At 39.5% G+C, this 17,775-nt stretch overlaps 1 protein-coding gene across 1 annotated transcript; it reads right to left on the bottom strand.

Annotated features, from left to right (window-relative positions):
* Window positions 1-2,180: 2,180 nt before the first annotated feature.
* Window positions 2,181-16,977, bottom strand: cacng7b (calcium channel, voltage-dependent, gamma subunit 7b). Its single transcript, XM_084385009.1, is given in 7 exon segments — window positions 2,181-2,703; window positions 2,705-2,788; window positions 5,842-5,987; window positions 11,970-12,110; window positions 12,196-12,282; window positions 12,614-12,809; window positions 16,843-16,977. Coding segments are annotated over 6 exon segments (1,044 nt in total). The 5' UTR covers window positions 16,843-16,977; the 3' UTR covers window positions 2,181-2,313.
* Between the last annotated feature and the right edge of the window lie 798 nt (window positions 16,978-17,775).

Raw genomic sequence — 17,775 nt, 5'->3', positions numbered from 1 at the left:
AGATGATGTTAGTATACCGCACTGCTAATGAATGCAATGTTATCCAGCCTGAGAAAGAGCACTGAGTTCCGCAGAGGGGGAGCGAGAGAGAGAGAGAGAGAGAGAGAGAGAGAGAGAGAGATGGAGAGGGGGTGTATGGAGGGAGGGAAGTGAAAATGGCAGGTTGAATGCGACAGATGCCTCAAAATTGGCTTTGAGCGGGTGAGAGTCTATTTCTTATGCTTTCTGTCGTTTAAAAGATCAATAAACACTCAGTGTGTGTGTGTGTGTGTGTGTGTGTGTGTGTGTGTGTGTGTGCGTGTGTGTACGTACGCAGCAACATTCCCGGATGTGGAGAAAATAATCTGAGGTCGAGTATAGAGTGAAAGCATGATGGGTAATCATGCGAAAAGTCTAGTCCCAGTTTTGGACCAAGGGAGGTTTTTTTTTTGAGAGCCTGCCATTGGTCTAGTCTCGTGTGAGCGCTTGGCGTTGCCAAGATATATTCATCATTAAGCAGGCTGTCAAATGACCAAACTCAGACATCTGCATAGTAGTACAGTGAACTACGACCTTCAGAGGTTTTCTCGACCGATATTCATGTTCATTTTCTCTCTCCACCTCTTACACACATGGAGCAGGGAATGGCTAATGCTGGGTGACAGCTCTTTCATGCAGTAATGTTGGTGAAAAGAGAGCTATATCCAAGTCTTGACTGACACACACGGGCAGTCTCCCCACCCCCTCATATAAGCACACACTAACAACACACACACACCCTATTAGCTGTTAGCGTTGAGATCAAGCAGGATACGTGCACACACAAGTGCAACACCTTGGCGAAAGGAATTACTGAAATGCGACTGGTATGACATCCTACTCAAACACAAACGTGCAGAGATAGAAATGGAGAGAGAGAGAGAGAGAGAGAGAGAGAGAGAGAGAGAGAGAGAGAGAGAGAGAGAGAGAGAGAGAGAGAGAGTGTGTTTTGATCAATTGGTCTGCACGCTTCCCTGAGGCAATGGAACGATGAACCGCAGAGCAGAGAAGCACTTAACAGTCCCAGTGCGGAAAATACACACGCAAACATACACACATTCACATTGCTCCATCGTTGAAAGCTGAAGTATTTGTTTTTTATACATATATATTAAAATACATTTACTATTCCATTGTAGTGCCAAACGCCTGAGTTTGGGGTGGGGCTATATGTGTGTTCGACCAATAAAACAAAAGAGGTGTGTTCAAGAAACTTGTTTGAAAACGATCATTTTATGTGTAATTCTGTTTGTTGCCGCTTGTGGCGCAGGATCAATGCATATTGTAACGCTTAAATTTACACCCTTCTCAACACACACAAACAAACAAAATAAAAACATACTAATTATGATAATAATAATAATAATCATAATGGGGGTTTGCAAGAAACTAATTGTTTCATATTCTAACAGTTTAAATCTGGTTAACACCCACTGTCATTTATGTTCATTCACATTCATTTTGCATGGCTACTGCACATTCATTTAGCAACAAAACCTTATGGTACATTTGACTGTTCAGAACATTTTTAAATTTTTTGCTGCTTGGTCTGCGTTGACAAGCTGCCTTGGATGATGTCAGCACCATGGACAGCGCTTCTCATAACGCCGCAGTTTCAATACAACCTCTTAACCACTAGAGGGCGCTATGAGCGTTTTGTGGACCTACATAATGTGATGAATCAGGAAAAGAGTCTTGTAAAATAAGAACGTTTAAAGCATTTTAATTTAGTTTTTCCCCACCAAATTTGTCAACATTCTGCAGAAAGGCAGTGAACCAAATCACAGCCAAAACACAACATTACACAATATTTACACAAGAAATACTCAATACACCTGAACTCAGGCTAATGAATCACTCTTATTTCAAAGCATTTTTGTTCAAAAGTAATTCCAACTTTAGCATTTGATGATAATATTAACAATAAAACGAACAATTCACAGCTTCCATGATGAGAAATAACACCTTAAGTTCAGTTTTATATCATCTGCAGAATTAAAGGCAATAGTTACAGTTCTCTTATGTGCGCTAATGTGTATGCCTAAGTAAATTAATTGTCAGTTCTGGTGGTGTGTGTGCGATTGTCAAGTGTTCTGCATGAACCCCATTCGATCCAGTGCAGTTTAATATGCTACAATTTCACAACGACGACATTCAGTCTTAAAAAGAGGCCTTTAGCTACAAACAGTTTTTTTACGTCCTCTTCTCATATAAAAAACTATATCTTGCCTTGCATCATATTTTCTGTTTCTCGTTTATGCATTATCTCAATTAAAAACAAATACTCTAAAAACTTTAGCATGGAGAGGCGCTCATGCGCATATGTGTGTGATAGTGTGGGGGTGACGCGGACATGGGCAGGGGCTGGGACGCTGCAGCTGCCCCGTGTGGCCCGTGTGGCCCGTGAGCCCCAGGGTGGAGGGGATGGCTGTGGGGGAACGGAGCTGCAGAACCTGACGATGACAGCTGGTAACCTGCTCCAGAGGTGGGGCTGGAAGCGGAGGTGATTCCCGGAGATGATGTGCTCTGCTGGCCGCTGGTCTTCATCTGGCCCTGGGGGTTCTGTGTGAGCTGGATGGAGATGTCGCTGGAGATCTCAGAGGCGCTCCGTGCGCGCTGGGGTGGAGGCCAGGTCTCTGGGTGCAGGTACTGGCCACTGTAGTCACTGCCCTCGGAAAGGCGGGGGGCGATAGAGAGCCGGGTGAGGCCGAAACATCTCCTCTTCTGCATAACGCTTCATGAAGAGATACACTGACATCACACCGGCACCCTGAGAGAATATGTGTGAGAGAGAGAGAGAGAGAGAGAGAGAGAGAGAGAGAGAGAGAGAGAGAGAGAGAGAGAGAGAGAGAGAGAGAGAGAGAGAGAGAGAGAGAGAGAGAGAGAGAGAGAGAGGAGAACAGTAATTTTGTCAGGTCTGTGTTTAGAACATAAGATCGGTAAGATTTTTTTTGGAAAGAATTCTCTTTTGCACACCAAGGCTGAATAAGAGTTCATAAATACAGTAAAACAGTTATATTGTGAAATAAAATAACAATTTTCTATTTGAAAATATTGAATGTAATTTAATTATTTATGTGATGGCAAAACTGAATTTTCTCCAGTCTTCAGTGTCACATGATCCTTCAGAAATCATTATAATATGCGTATTTGTTGCTCAAGAAAAAAAGTTGTGCTGCCTAATATTTTTGAGGAAACCGTGACAATTTTTTTTCCCAGGATGCTTTGGTCATTAAAAAAGTTCTTTGAATTAGATTTTTGTTGTAACAATGTAAAAGTCGTATCTGTCACTATTTTCTCTGGACTTTTGGAGTTATTTAAAAAATATTTTAATAATAATAATAAAAAAAAAACTGAAATACATAATTTTATAATCTTGTTACTTTTGTTATTAAAAAATGTTTGAATATATTCAAAAAAGAAAATATCAGATTTATGTATGTATGTATGTAATTATTTATTTACTTTTAGTATTTGTGGCAAATCAGTAATTAGTAATGGTTTCGCAACTACACTCTTCCTTGAAAAACTTAAAGGTGCACTGTGTAATTTTTAGCGGCATCTAGGCAAGGCAAGTTTATTTATATAGCACATTTCATACACTATGGCAATTCAAAGTGCTTTACATAAAAGAATTAAAATAACCACAAAATAAAAGCAAGGAAAATTAAAACAGTTCTAAAAGAAATTAAAAGAGATATACCTAATGGTGAGGTTGCGAATTGCAACCAACAGAAGTTACGGTGGCCGACGGGAAAACATGTCGTCGTCTGAGACAGCAGCCAGTTAAGCAATGAGGTTTCTTTACAAAGATAAATTAAGATATTAGGTTTACTTGATTATTCAGTAAAACGATATGTTATTGCGAATATTATTGTTACTGTTCATCATTGTGTCATAGCTTCTTTGCACGAAGAACAACATAGTGACGAAACACGTTTGTCCGTTTATGCACCGTTATGGGGTGTAGGTTTAACATAGATTGTTGATGGGTTTCAAATGTTATTCCACGGGTCTCGCATGGGAATTTTATGTTTCACATGTGATTAAAGGTTTCACATGGGAATTTCAGGTTTCACATATGATCTCATGGGTTTCACATGGGAATTTCGGGTTTCACATGTGATCTCATGGGTTTCACATGGGAATTTCGGGTTTCACATGTGATCTCATAGGTTTCACGTGTGATCTCATAGGTTTCACATGTGATTATAGGTTTCACATGTGATCTCGTGTTTCACATGTGATTATAGGTTTCACATGTGATCTCATGGGTTTCACATGTGATCTCATGGGTTTCACATGTGATTGTAGGTTTCACATGTGATCTCATGGGTTTCACATGTGATCTCATGGGTTTCACATGTGATCTCATGTGTTTCACATGTGATCTCATGTGTTTCACATGTGATCTCATGGGTTTCACATGTGATCTCATGGGTTTCACATGTGATTATAGGTTTCACATGTGATCTCATGGGTTTCACATGTGATCTCATGAGTTTCACATGTGATCTCATGGGTTTCACATGTGATCTCATGGGTTTCACATGTGATCTCATGGGTTTCACATGTGATTGTAGGTTTCACATGTGATCTCATGGGTTTCACATGTGATTATACGTTTCACATGTGATTATATGTTTCACATGGGAATTTTATGTTGCACATGTGATCACGTGTTTCACATGGGAATTTTACATGTTGCACATGTGATCACATGTGCAAATGTTCCAAAAGCACACATTTCCTATGTGCAAAACACGTTTCACATGTGATCCACATATTTCACATGTACAAATCACATGTGGTCACATGTTAAATTTCACATGTGCAAAATCACATGTGTATGTGGTCACATGTGACCACATGAGTTTTTGCACATGTGAAGTTCATGTGTTTTTTCTGTAAGGGTGTAGAAACATGTCGGCGCAAAAAGGCTATTTCAATGTAAAGGGTGCCTCATTCTAAGGTAATAAAAACATACCGGTTCATTATGTAAGGTCTTTATACACCACTGAAAACATAGTTATGTTCTTCTAGATATTGCATTTCTGTCAACAGATCCTCCTAAATATTGCACAATGCACCTTTAAAGGTGAATGTACGAGGAGTGATTTATGATTTTGCAGCCATTCTAATTTTCTTTCTCACACAAGCTGACAATCTAATGTTTCCTTCAGCGACCATAATACTAAAAGTATCCTGCTGAATCAAGCAGAAACTTCAGTTTCTTTGTACTTCAGTTTAGCTTAATCCTCACTTTATGGCACAGAACAGCTGACAGACTGCCTTTGATCTGCAGCTCTCACTGCATCATTCACTTTGTCTTCGTCACAAACTCTGACTTTCATAATCACCTCACTAATATCTGCATTTGAAAAATAAATATCTTAAAACCGTATGTGGATATTATGTGTAGCAATAGAAAGAAACATAAAAATCCCTTACAGTGACCTCCTTGAGCTCAGGTTACTTAACCTTTACCTATTGCAGTGAGTGAAAACATTGTTTAACTGCGCTAGAGCAGTATTCAGGTATAGAGTAATGACTAAAATGGAGCGCATCTGAAGATCCAGATTCATAATACATAAAGAGCGCACTCTAAGGTCCTGCATTGACTGTGGTGTATGTCAGGGTCATGTTAAAAGCATCTGCTTCAACAGCATCAAGTGACATAATTAAACTGTCAAGCTCCTCGGGCCTATGCTCAAGTCATTGGAGCTTTCACAAGAAATATGACTACATCTTGGCTATTCCAGGCCAAAGGGCTTGAATTTCCTTTGAGCAAAGATAATGACATACAAAATTTCATCTTCTGACCTCTTTGAGCAGGAATGAGCTGGCAGCAAACGCAAAGGACCAGCCATAGCGGTAGTTGAAGAACTGCTCTGGCTCCCGCGGCCTGTTCATTACTTCATCATTGATACTGGAGATATACAGCACCAACCCCACTACCAGACTCAACCCTGAGAGAAAGAGAGACAATAACAAATTAGTGAAGAAAAATCAACAGAACGCCAAGATCTTGGCTGCCATCTCCTGCAGAAACATTCAGTTGAAATGTTAAAGTCACCATGAAATCAAAATTGACACGTCTTATTTGATAGAATATTGCAGTGTTTATTGAATGCTGCAGTGATGATGTTTTTTTAGGCTAACCCAGAAGTTCGCATCACCATGTTTCCCTGGACCAAAAAAAAGAAAAAGAAGATAAACTCTGTGATTAACAAAAATGTATTCTTCTTAAGGGCCTTTCACTCTGAGCACGATTAAGTGAAGCAAATACACGACGCCATGACGCTCTTGAATTGAAACAATAGATTCCTATGGAGCTATTCACACCGGGCGCGATAAATCGTGGCACAACAAAGTGAGATTTTTTTTTTCTGACCAATGTGTAAACATTTTTCCCCGTTGCTCAGCGATGAAACGGGCCGTCCAATCAGATTTGAGCTTTATATCACATGCCTGGAGCCTCTGCTGTTGCACAAAAGGGTGAGATTGGTGGCACTGTTTTGAAAACCAGTGTGAATACTTTTAAATATAAAAGAAATGCGTTCTGTAAAAGAGAAGAGAATGAATGTTCTTGTTGTCATTGGTGTCTGAGAACAGATTTATTCTCACGTTTACTTCATATTTCATTATGCTGAATAATGACCACTGAAAACAGCGTACAGAGCACTGTGTGTCTGTTTTCTTCCGGGTGCGTGTGTGTTATGAGTCAGAGAGCGCTCATTCGTTCTAGATCTGTCAATCAGATTATGTGATCATAACTCCTGCCCTTCCGGATGACGATGTCCTGTATACTTCCTCGTTCTGTACATAAACAACTGAGAGAAACGTTTCTACAGATGAAACATATACGTCAAGGGATTATAGCATATCTTTAAAAAGAAAATTTAGCCAATCGACATTTTTAAGCATCATTTTTATTTTCAGTGACCCAGAATTAGTAAGGTTTGACTACATTTATTTCAGAAGCATTTTTGATGTAGACCAGTGTTATAAACACACCGAGGCTATGACTGTTTATTTTCTTAATATTTCTCTTGTGGCCCATACATAGTAAAAAAATTAGAAGAGAAGTATTTCGTGTTAAATTAGTTGTTTTTGAAATGAGGAGTAAGCTAATCTAACATCTTTAATTATCCTCACAGCGCGTTAGTTATAAAATTATAGCGGGGCAAATGAATTGTAAAATTTATTTAATAATAAAAGTAGCCTAATAATAATAATAATAATTTAATACATTAATTGGAAATGCCAGATCTTCTTGATAAGGTCGATAGCTGATGCTTTTGACGATATCTCTAACTATCGCCGATTTACGATATTGCCTATCAGCGGCACGTGGGATTATCGCGGGCCCCGCTTGGCCACTGTCGAGCTGGCCGAGGAGTTCAAGAAAGGTATGTCTCTCTCTCCTAATCACTGGCTCGGGCAACCTACTGGATCACGATGCACCTTCTCTTGAGTCTTCGGATCCAGCAGATAGCATTGCTGGCACCATCCAGCCAGGACGAGGCGGATGTGGTTGAAGAGGGCGAAGAAATCGCTTGTAGTGAGCACTCTCAGACTGCCAACCCCGCATACAAGGAGAGGAGTTGCTGGAGGTAATGGCCCGCACCACAACTAAATTGGATCTAGTTTGGGGGCACGTGAGTCGCTCGTAGCAGACTCGACGAGTGGTTCCTGTCAGGCCATAACTGTCCCGCTCCAATGAGCCTTCCATTTCTTACCGAACTTCACACTGAGGTAGAGAAGTTGTGGAAGAAGTCATATTCAGCTCGCATCTATCCCTTTCAGCATCCCTTGTTCTTGTCACTATGGCTGGTGCTGATCGAATCAAGTATGGGTCAAAGCAGGTCCTAGATGAGAGTGTTAGGAGAGTTGAGCTGCCTTCCCCAGGATTCTGGAGGCTTTAAGTAGGATAGCTCCCCAGTGGCTCCCTTTTAGAAGGGGAGCAGTATCAAGGATTGTACTATAGCTAGCGCTTATGCATTTATGAGAAAAGCTGTTAAAAGTGTATCGGACCAAGTGCCACAACATCTTTATAGCCAATCAGCAATAGGAGACGTGTCCTCACATGATGAGGTAGGAGAGAGAATGAGTGAGAGGGAGATTTAAGGAAAGATTGTAGAAAGCAAGATTGCCGAGAGACATTAAAACAGAGAAAAAGACATAGGAATATCACTGGAAAAAGAAGGGTTATGATCAGGCAAGAAAGGGGTGGTATAATGCCCTTTTCACAAGGTGCAAAATAAGTCTCTGATGTCCCCAGAGTGTGTATGTCAAGTTTTAGCTCAAAATACCCAACAGATATTTTTATATAGCATGTTGAAGTTGTCACTTTTTGAGGGTGAGCAAAAACGCACCATTTTTGTGTCTGTCCCTTTAAATGCAAATGAGCTGCTGCTACCGGCACAGAGGGCGGAGCTTCAAGAGCTTGTGTCCTTTTACCTCACACAGACATGCACTGGAAATTTCAAAAACGTTTAGCCTTTTATGTTCAAACCAGAGTCAGAAAGATGGAGAGACTCATGAAGTGACAACATGTAGACAACATTTCTGAATGGTTAGTTGGTGAATGTATGTAGCTTATGTGAAGTTATCTTCTAGTCATTGATTAGCATATTCTGTCTTGATAATCTATAAATCGCATTCCCGGGGGCGGGAACTTTGTAACTTTGCAGATGTTGGTAATGCTCAAACAAGCAACATTACACACTAACTAAAGTTAGAAAAGTGAAATCATATTCAACCACCCCTTTAATGTTAGAAAAGCTTTCAAGCGCTGGAGAAAACTATGCGGGAAGGTCTGAAATTGGACGTTGAGGTTGCCTTGTATGCCTTGTTGCTTGTATATACTCTTTAGTACTGTATGTTCATATTTTGTTCTTTCTTGTCATTCGTTCGTCATCCTCTCTTTATTTTTCACGAAGCATTATATTGCTTCTCTTTAGCTATGATAAAGAGAAAAGAGACATCCGCTCTTGCATAGCATGTTTGTGCGTTTTAGGGATGGAGCAATAAAAAGAGGGGTGTTTGGGTTGATTTCAAATATCAACAGTGTTTCCAAAAAAAAAAAAAATCGCTTACTGCACCTTTAAATGCAGCTACATGAAAAAAGAGAAATAACAACAACAGTAATAAACAATATAGATAAATAACTGCACTGTGATGAGGTCATCAGCCTTCCTGTCAGGCACTTAATGCTCACCCTCGGCCAACTCAACAGACACACAAGTACTGTACATTCTCCAGGGCTTTGCCCAGAAACTAATGAGAGGACATCAGCTTAATCTAAATAAATCACAGCTCCACACGCTCCTCACTGCAGCACAGAGATGCACAGAGGACAGAGGAGATCAAATAAGGGGAGCAGAGCAATGTGTGTATGTGTGTGAATTTGGATAGAGAATGACAGCAAAACTGTAAAAGGGACAGGTGAGAATGGGTGAGAAAAGCTCAACATGCACAAGCTGAGAAACGGCTGTAATATTTATCGCAACAGCAGAATGACCGACTAGACTCTCTCTCACCCACATACAAAAAGCAAAAACACAACATTCCTGCAAACATCAGCTACATTTCACAGCCGCTCCATCTAACTGCACTATCAGCATGCTTGATCTTTACTTTTTAATGGCTTCTTTCAACTGACGCACTTTTATCAGCCCCGGGCAGTCTGAAATGCACATTACATATTCAGTGGCAGGCTGATAGAGAACACGGAGAAAAGGACAAGTAAAAAGGTGTTTTTCAAGGGCGGTCTGTCAGGAAGTCTGTGGAGGAGAGAGGTGTTTCTGAAAAAGTTGAAGGTCTTTTCTGGCCGTGTGCAAGGTTGAGGCAGAGATGAAGTAAACAACAGCATCATCTGCATACAAATAAGTTCTACATTCAGAGTGGGTTAGGGTTAGGCTCTCGCTGCGGCCTGTTATGGAAGTGCTATTTCATGACCTTACAGTGGGGTTCAAACCCAAGGTCATGAGGGAAAATACTTTTATTTTGCTTTTTTTTCATTACAAAGTATATAATAATCATAACAATGAGGTAAAAGAGAAAAAAAATGGTACTACTGGTCACCCTTTATGTCTGTTTTTGGACTTTGCAAATATTTAACCATTGAAAAGTATTACAAAGAGCTTGTGACTAAACCTCTTTACTTCATTGGATCCTCAAACTGTCGATAAAACCTTGTAACTCTATCCAGCCTCTATTGTGAATGAAGTGCCGCACGCAGTTTGGACCGTCTCAATGCAAGGGTAGCCTAAATAAAGAACTGGTTCCTTGAATAAGTACAGTGTTTTCTTGACTCAAGAAATACTATATATAAAGGCTAATGATTTATGTATTTGTGGACCAGAGAAGAGTGTCTTAGTCAAGAATTTGTCATCAAGTCATAGTCAGTACTGTCTTAAATAGTCTGTGCGTAGCACTTCATCTTTAATAACATGAGATTTTGTCCAAATTACAGAAAAAACTGAACGCGCTCATAACTACAATCAACTTTATAACCTGTCAGTTAATGAAAACGTAATGCGATGCGCTTACTGTCTCAGATGCGGCCGTTCTAAAATGCGTGTGTCTGAAATTCGCTGGTCAAAAACCTTGTAATTCCATTTGACCTTGATTTTGGTAAAATGTTACTAATACAGTGACACATGTAAGCGTCTGACCATAAAGCCAAATGTTTAATTATTCCCGAATACGATATGAGTTCAGATGGCAGTGAAGCACTGAATAAAATTACTACATAAAACAAAAAGGAAAATTGCCTAGACAAACATATTTGAATATTCGAACAGTGAAATAATCAACTACCTACAACGAATTAACTAGCCCTCTAAACATGAAAAAAATTTCATCATCAATTTCATCATTTCATTCATCCTTCATCTCTAGCCAGTAGAGCTACATTCTTAAAATCTATTTTCACATTCATCTTAACTGAGGGGGCAGGATAGTCAAATATGTACGATAGTCAGATATGTACTAAATTACATTCTGTAATAATTCTGAAATTTTGAAAATCAGTAAACTCACCTGATTTATAAAAACAATTATTGTTAATAAACAATAGTCATTAAATGTCTCTGATTTCAGCTTTTTATATATTGACAAGTTCATACAGCAATGCCTACCACAGTCTACTTCTGAGTCTTCTCACTAATGAGCATGTTTTATATTTTATAAACTTGCTGACCTCTGCTGGTGCAGAACTGAATTGCATGTGCAGATATTTTAGGTATTCTACTGAGAAACACATCTGGCACCATTGACTGATGAGTTTAATCTTCCGATTTACATAATATGGGACACATAAGGCATTTGTGCCTACGTGAACAGATGACTACAATTTTGTTCAAGAGAAAATTATAAGAGCAAAATATATGTAACAGTGTAGTGACAGCAGTCACGTGACAGGTGGCTTAGTTATATGGCACTCATTTGATAGATTTTTTATTTTACAGAACAACTAATGCAATTCAAATACAGCGCTTCCACCAAAGAATCTTTGGCACTGCATCTACTGGTTCCAGAAACTGATAAATAATAAACAGATGGAGTGATTTCATGCTCAGACACAGGTTTATGATCGGAGAAGACATCATTAATGCACTACAGATGGTACTGCTACATTCTGATGAGTACAAAACACAAAGTCCTCACACATCTAATCCTCCTGAAAAGGATCTGCATTAAATATGTTATGAACTATTTTTAACAGTAAGAGTATTTTGGAAAGAGACGTGATTCAAAAAGAAGGTTCCTCCAGGCTTATTTTGTGATGACATAATTATAGATGGCACAACATCTATCCTAACACTGTTATAGCTATACTATACTCAATATATATCTAAGTCTAAAAACTGAGATATAACTAATAAATGCAAGCGTGGGCTAAGAGCAATGTCCACCTTACAAATGGAAAGGTTTCTCGCTACCTGAGAGGATGAAGAAGATTCCAGAAATGAAGGCCAGGATGGTGCGCTGCGGACGAATGTGTCCCACGTTACTGATGATGAAGGCCATGAAGACGAAGAGCAGAGACACCATAGGGAAGGGTGTAGCTGTCCGCACCATCTCTGCCAGAACGAGAAATACACGTGCATGAGAGTTGTGTGTGGAGGTATGGACGTGTTACTTTGACTTGAACTCACGTTCACTCACTGAGAATATTTGCAGTGTTTTCTGTGGTGATTTCAATCTCTGGCTCTGTGAAATACTCAGAGGCGACACATCTACCTTTCTCTGAACCTAAAACAGTGAGGCAAAGGATGTAATGAAAGATACATTTCCTTTCATACAAAGATACAAGATACAGGAAAGATAGAATTCTTTTGTAACATTATAAATGTCTGAACGCTCACTTTTTTTATCAATTTAATGTGTCTAATAAAAAAAGCATTTAATTTTGACAAAACGACCCCAAACTTTTGAACGGTAGTGTATAAAACTATAAATAGACAAGACACGTCAAGAAAAAAATCGATATATTGTAAATTTTGCGTCCTTGGCAAAAAAGTTGTGTCCAAAAGTAATATGGAAGACCTTAGTGTGTTTGCATATAAAGTAAGTGTGTCCACACCTGCTATGAAACACACTCTCCAGAGGCCAGAATGCAAAGCCATCTTGACATCGACAGTTTGGTTCTGCTGCAGTACGATTCCTTCCTCCATCAGTAGCCAATAATCCGTCGCCACGGCAACCCCCACCAACAGCAGTCCACACGCCCCAAACACTGTGGAGAGCAGAGTCAGAGCCCTGCTGCTGCAAGAGCTCATCTGCACACACACAATCCAAATCACAGCAAAAACATTAGAGATATGAGCAGCGGGGCACCATCAAATCTAGACACTTCTGCACAGTCTGTTATTCTTCAGGAAGACAGGGAGGAGGAGTGTAAAAGATCATGAGAGACAGTTCCAGTCCCACTGTGGCGGTAATCAGCCAATCGCACAAAAGGTCAAAGTTCACCAGGCTTGACGGGTGGCAGTCATTGAGGCAGAAAGTGAAACATCATTGGCAGGGATTCACATCACACACAAGTGCCTACAGAGTCATGAGTCATAGCTTTACTGTGAGACAGACCTTGTCCGTTTGGAGAGAAAAAAGCAGATGTAAACACACTGGTCCAGGACGCTCACTAATTCACATTGGCATGTGATGCAATGTGGGAGAACAGAACATGATGAAAGCTGCTATAGATTAGTTCATCAAAAAATTACAGTCCTTTCATTAATTACTCCTCCTTATGAAAGAGACATTTTAAAGGATTGTTCTTTTCACTATTTTCTACCGTGAATTGGACTGAAGCACCATAAATGTATCCATATGACTTGGACTGTAGTCTTCTAAAGCCATACAACAGTTTTTGCGAGGAACAGAAATAAAAGTCATTATTCCATGAAAATCTTCCCCCTCCATTGAGCCGTTAGTGACCGAATAATTGCATCAAGTTGAACTTAACCAGAGTCAACTCATTCAGACTGGTTTTGTGAAATTGATGATATTCATTAGAGAAACAATCATTCACATACTCAATGATTTTCACCCGTCAGCCAGCATTATTTCAGTTTACTTTAAAAAATAATCGTGGAATTCCTGGTGAAAAACTACATTACCCATGATGCTGTACAGAATATTACACCAATCAGAGAGTCGTGTAAGAGAGACACTGTTGCATTATAAGATCAAAAACAGGTACGATTTTAAAACAGTTTCATCTCAAATCATCCCATAATTATTTATGTGGCGAAATGCTGTGTAATAAGTGGTATGAATGTACCGTATCCCTTAAATATATGTCTAGTTTGAACCTGCCGCGTTAGCAACTGCTCTCTCCGTGGGAAGCTTTGGGTTTGAAGACCTAATAAAATATTTAGACTCAGATCAATATTTCGTGTTTAATTATTTACTTATGTGGCAAGTAGCCTTGTAATAATAATAATGTTCATCCAGCCGGTTGTTTTTTCAGAGTAAACCAATTCAGGCTGATCACCCTGTCGGGTTTATTCTGCGATAACAACTGGCTGGATGAACATTATCCATTACTTAACGAAGACTAAAATCTATTTTGTACTGACCATTTAAAATATATATATATATATGAAAAAAATACTTACGGAACCAGCGCTGCTGATTGAGGGCAGGAACCGTTGCACTCTATTCCTTTAATGATTTAAACCATTGTTATTTTAGTATTGTTTATAATTCATATACTATTATATAGCTTTTATTTTTATATTTTCAGTTTCAATCAATTTTATTTGTCAATTTAGTACTTCAGCTGAAACTAATTTTATTTCAGTTAGTTGCCAAGTCAAGATTTCTAATTCCCTTTCGAGGGAACTCAACACTGCGTCATAACGTTGACGCTTTGGTGTTCCCCAGAGCGTTATGACTCAGCGTCCCGTTTCCTCTCAGGAAACCAAGGTTATGTTCATAACCTAGACATTTTCTTTTAAGTTCTTTAATTTTAGGTTTTTCATTCATTCGTTCAGCTTTATTTCAAATAACGAAAATGATTTGTAATAGTTTTACTTAAATCACAACACTGCGTAAAAAAAAGGAGAAAGAAAGGTTCAGACTGTAGAGGAGCAGAGGCAGGGCAAGAAAAGACACGAATGAGAGGCCATATATGGGGCAGCTAACTAAAAATGGCAGTATGTAAATGTCAGAGTGTACAGTATGAACTTGTGTTCTCTGTGTGAAATGCGCTGTAAAACTAAGATTAGATCCTCTTTCTGACCATGTGCATCTCTCTGATTCACCCAGAGCTGAGCTCTGATCGATTCTTAATTAATGAGGGATGCGTTTTGTCTCTGTGATGAATGAATGACAGCGCTGACGATAACTTGCAAGGTCTTTTCAAAGGGAAATGTGCCTTTTGCTCTCTGTCATTGTCTCCGCATCTGTGCTGAGCTGATACAGGAACAATTTCATCCTGTCATTGCTCTATACCTATTTAAAGATTATGATTTGACATGAGATTAATGAAATGAATGCTGTCATTCGGTTGCATGAGGCATGAGGTTGAAAGAATCACTCTCCTGTCTCCACAGTCACTCAGCTGCTGCTGCAATGGCGACTTTTATGATGGTTGTTTTTGAAGAGGCTGTATAGAGTGTGTGTGAGAGGGAATGTGTCTGAGTGTGTGTGTGTGTGTGTGCTTTTTCATGCTGTCATTTCCTGTGTGTCTCTCAGAGCTGGTGATTCAGAGCAGCACCCTGAGCAACAAGAGAGGGAGAGAAAGAGAAAAAGTAAGAAAGAGGGGGAAAAAAAGACTCTTGGCTTCCAAATTGAATCGCAGGTGTCTAGACGAGATCGTAGTGCCATCTGTGAAAATCAGAGAGTTTGACCCTTTTGCCGTTCGTCCTGCCGCAAAGAATGACACAAGGCTTAACACTCGCTGTCAACGGATAATGAACCCCAGCAAATGATGGAAAGATTTTGCAATGCAGTGAAAAAAGGCACAGCGAGAACGCTGTGGAGAAAAAGTGCTGGTACTGAGTGCTTTGAAGCAGAAGCAGAGAACAACAATGTCAAACTCCAGCTTGACCATCAACACTGAGTTTTTTTTTTTTTTCTGCCCGCAGCGCTTCTGGCCCCTCAAGGCCGCGTGTACTGATGTGGAAGAGAGGTTACTTCTCCATGACAAAATCAGTCTGTCCAAGTCTGACCTCAAACTCCCCAGTCAGCCACCGCTGACTCTTTATTTTTCTATTTGGACTTTTTTGCATTTTTGTGGGGTCTGATATTGTCCTTTGCTAAATGAAATTGTCCTATACTTCACAATCCTACTGTTGCCACACATTATGTGCACTTAGCAGTTTGCACTAATCAGATGCAGTGTGATGTCAGTGTGACAGAAGTGCACTTGATCCAAAATATTAAAGGAACAGTTCGCCCAAAAATGAAAATTCTTGTTGCTCCAAACCAGTATGCATTTCAATCTTCTGTGGAACGCATACAATATAAATATATATTTCAAATGAGTGTTTTTTTTCTTTCTTTCCTCTCCATAGAATGAAAGTCCATGAGGTCCAGCGTTGTTTTAATAATAATAATAATAATAAAAAAAATGTTTGACCCTTTGGACCCCCAAAAAAGTTGCAACATTCTCCTAATCTTCCTTTTTGAGAGGAAAGAAAGTCTCCATGTTTGGAATGACATGAGGTTGAGTAAACAGAATTTTCATTTTTTTTTTTTGTGAACTGTCTCTTTAAATCTTTTTGTATGTTTTTGGTTAAAGGAACCCTCAGATATCAAGCAGATATCTGAACGTATTACAATAAATATAGTGTAAACACCGGACATACAGTAAGGAACGGGGACAGAGAGAAGAGAAAGAGTGCCAAGCCAGATGTAGGCTAATGTATAGAAAGACCTTGGCCCAGTAATGATGGAGTTCCCACCTACATGCCAGTGCGCGCCTCCTGAGGCACTTGACTGAGCCAGTTACACACTCAACTACCTCAGCTACCATTCACTCAACAACACAAAAAAAAGCTGCAAATGTTAGTTTCACTGCATGCCAGTCTCCTAAATGACTCTGGAGGTTTACAATTCACAACGGACCACAAACAACTCTCACAAACGTCCTATGATAAATGTTCCGCTCATATTAAGACAACATGCGACGCGCTCACAGACATGCCGGGATTCTGTAACACGGTATACGCACTGCCATAAACACATACCCGTTCGTTTACTGTAACTTCTATCAATAACACTTGACAAAAGTTAAAACGTGTTTCGACTCAGTCACGCATTAGTTGAGAACAGTAAAGGACAATGAAAACAGACTGTACTCACCCTGCCCGTGCGCGTGGTGCTGACGAGTCTGCAGCGAGCGCGCAGGCACAAGCCTCACACCAGGGGTGCCTGGCAAAATATCCGCGCTCTCTCTCTCTCTCTCTCTCTCTCTCTCTCTCTCTCTCTCTCTCTCTCTCTCTCTCTCTCTCTCTCTCTCTCTCTCTCTCGTCTTTCCCTCCCTCTTTCTTTCTCTCTCTTACGTGCGTATTTCCCTCTGATACCCCGTTATCTTCTCCTCCCTCACATTTTCACGGTTACCCTCTCTGTTTATCCCAGCAAAACGAAAGATAGCGAGGCAACGCAGACAATGTGCGTGTGAATATGTTGTAGGGTCTGGGTTAGTAATGCGCAATGGAAAATGTACTCTTGCATTATGTATGGATAAACGGAAAGATATTTTTCTAGCTTGAAGCTTATGTTTGGTGTTAGTGCTTTTGACAGGGAAAAGACGTTTTGCAAACCATTTATGATTTACAATGCACAATATATGGTATTGGTTATCGGCCGATATTAGATCATTTTTAGTTTATCGGTATCAATCGATATTTGATACATAAGAGCCAGTCCCAGCTAACAGGGAATATTCTCAGAACTTTAGCTAACGTTGAGGCAAAGTTATGAACAAAAATTCTTCAAGTAACATTAATAAAACATTCGTTCAATGCTAGCTGGTCAATCACTGCTCTCAAAAAGTTAGCATACATTTTTTTTTAGGCTAGGTCTAATGTTTTTTAAATGTCACTACTTTTCAGAGAACATTCAGAAATAACATTTTACTTAATGGGAACTTAAATGTTAGGAAAAAGTCCTTTGAACATGTATTTGTTAGCTGGGTATTGGATATTCAAATTTGTATTCCCCTATCACATTTAGATTACCCATGCTGTCATATAAGGCTCACTTTCAATTAATCTTTAAAATGTCTGTAAAAGT

Source organism: Rutilus rutilus (assembly GCF_951802725.1).
Source record: "Rutilus rutilus genome assembly, chromosome: 17".
In the NCBI taxonomy this organism is placed as follows: Eukaryota; Metazoa; Chordata; class Actinopteri; order Cypriniformes; family Leuciscidae; genus Rutilus; species Rutilus rutilus.
This window is presented reverse-complemented; position numbering and strand designations above follow the sequence as displayed.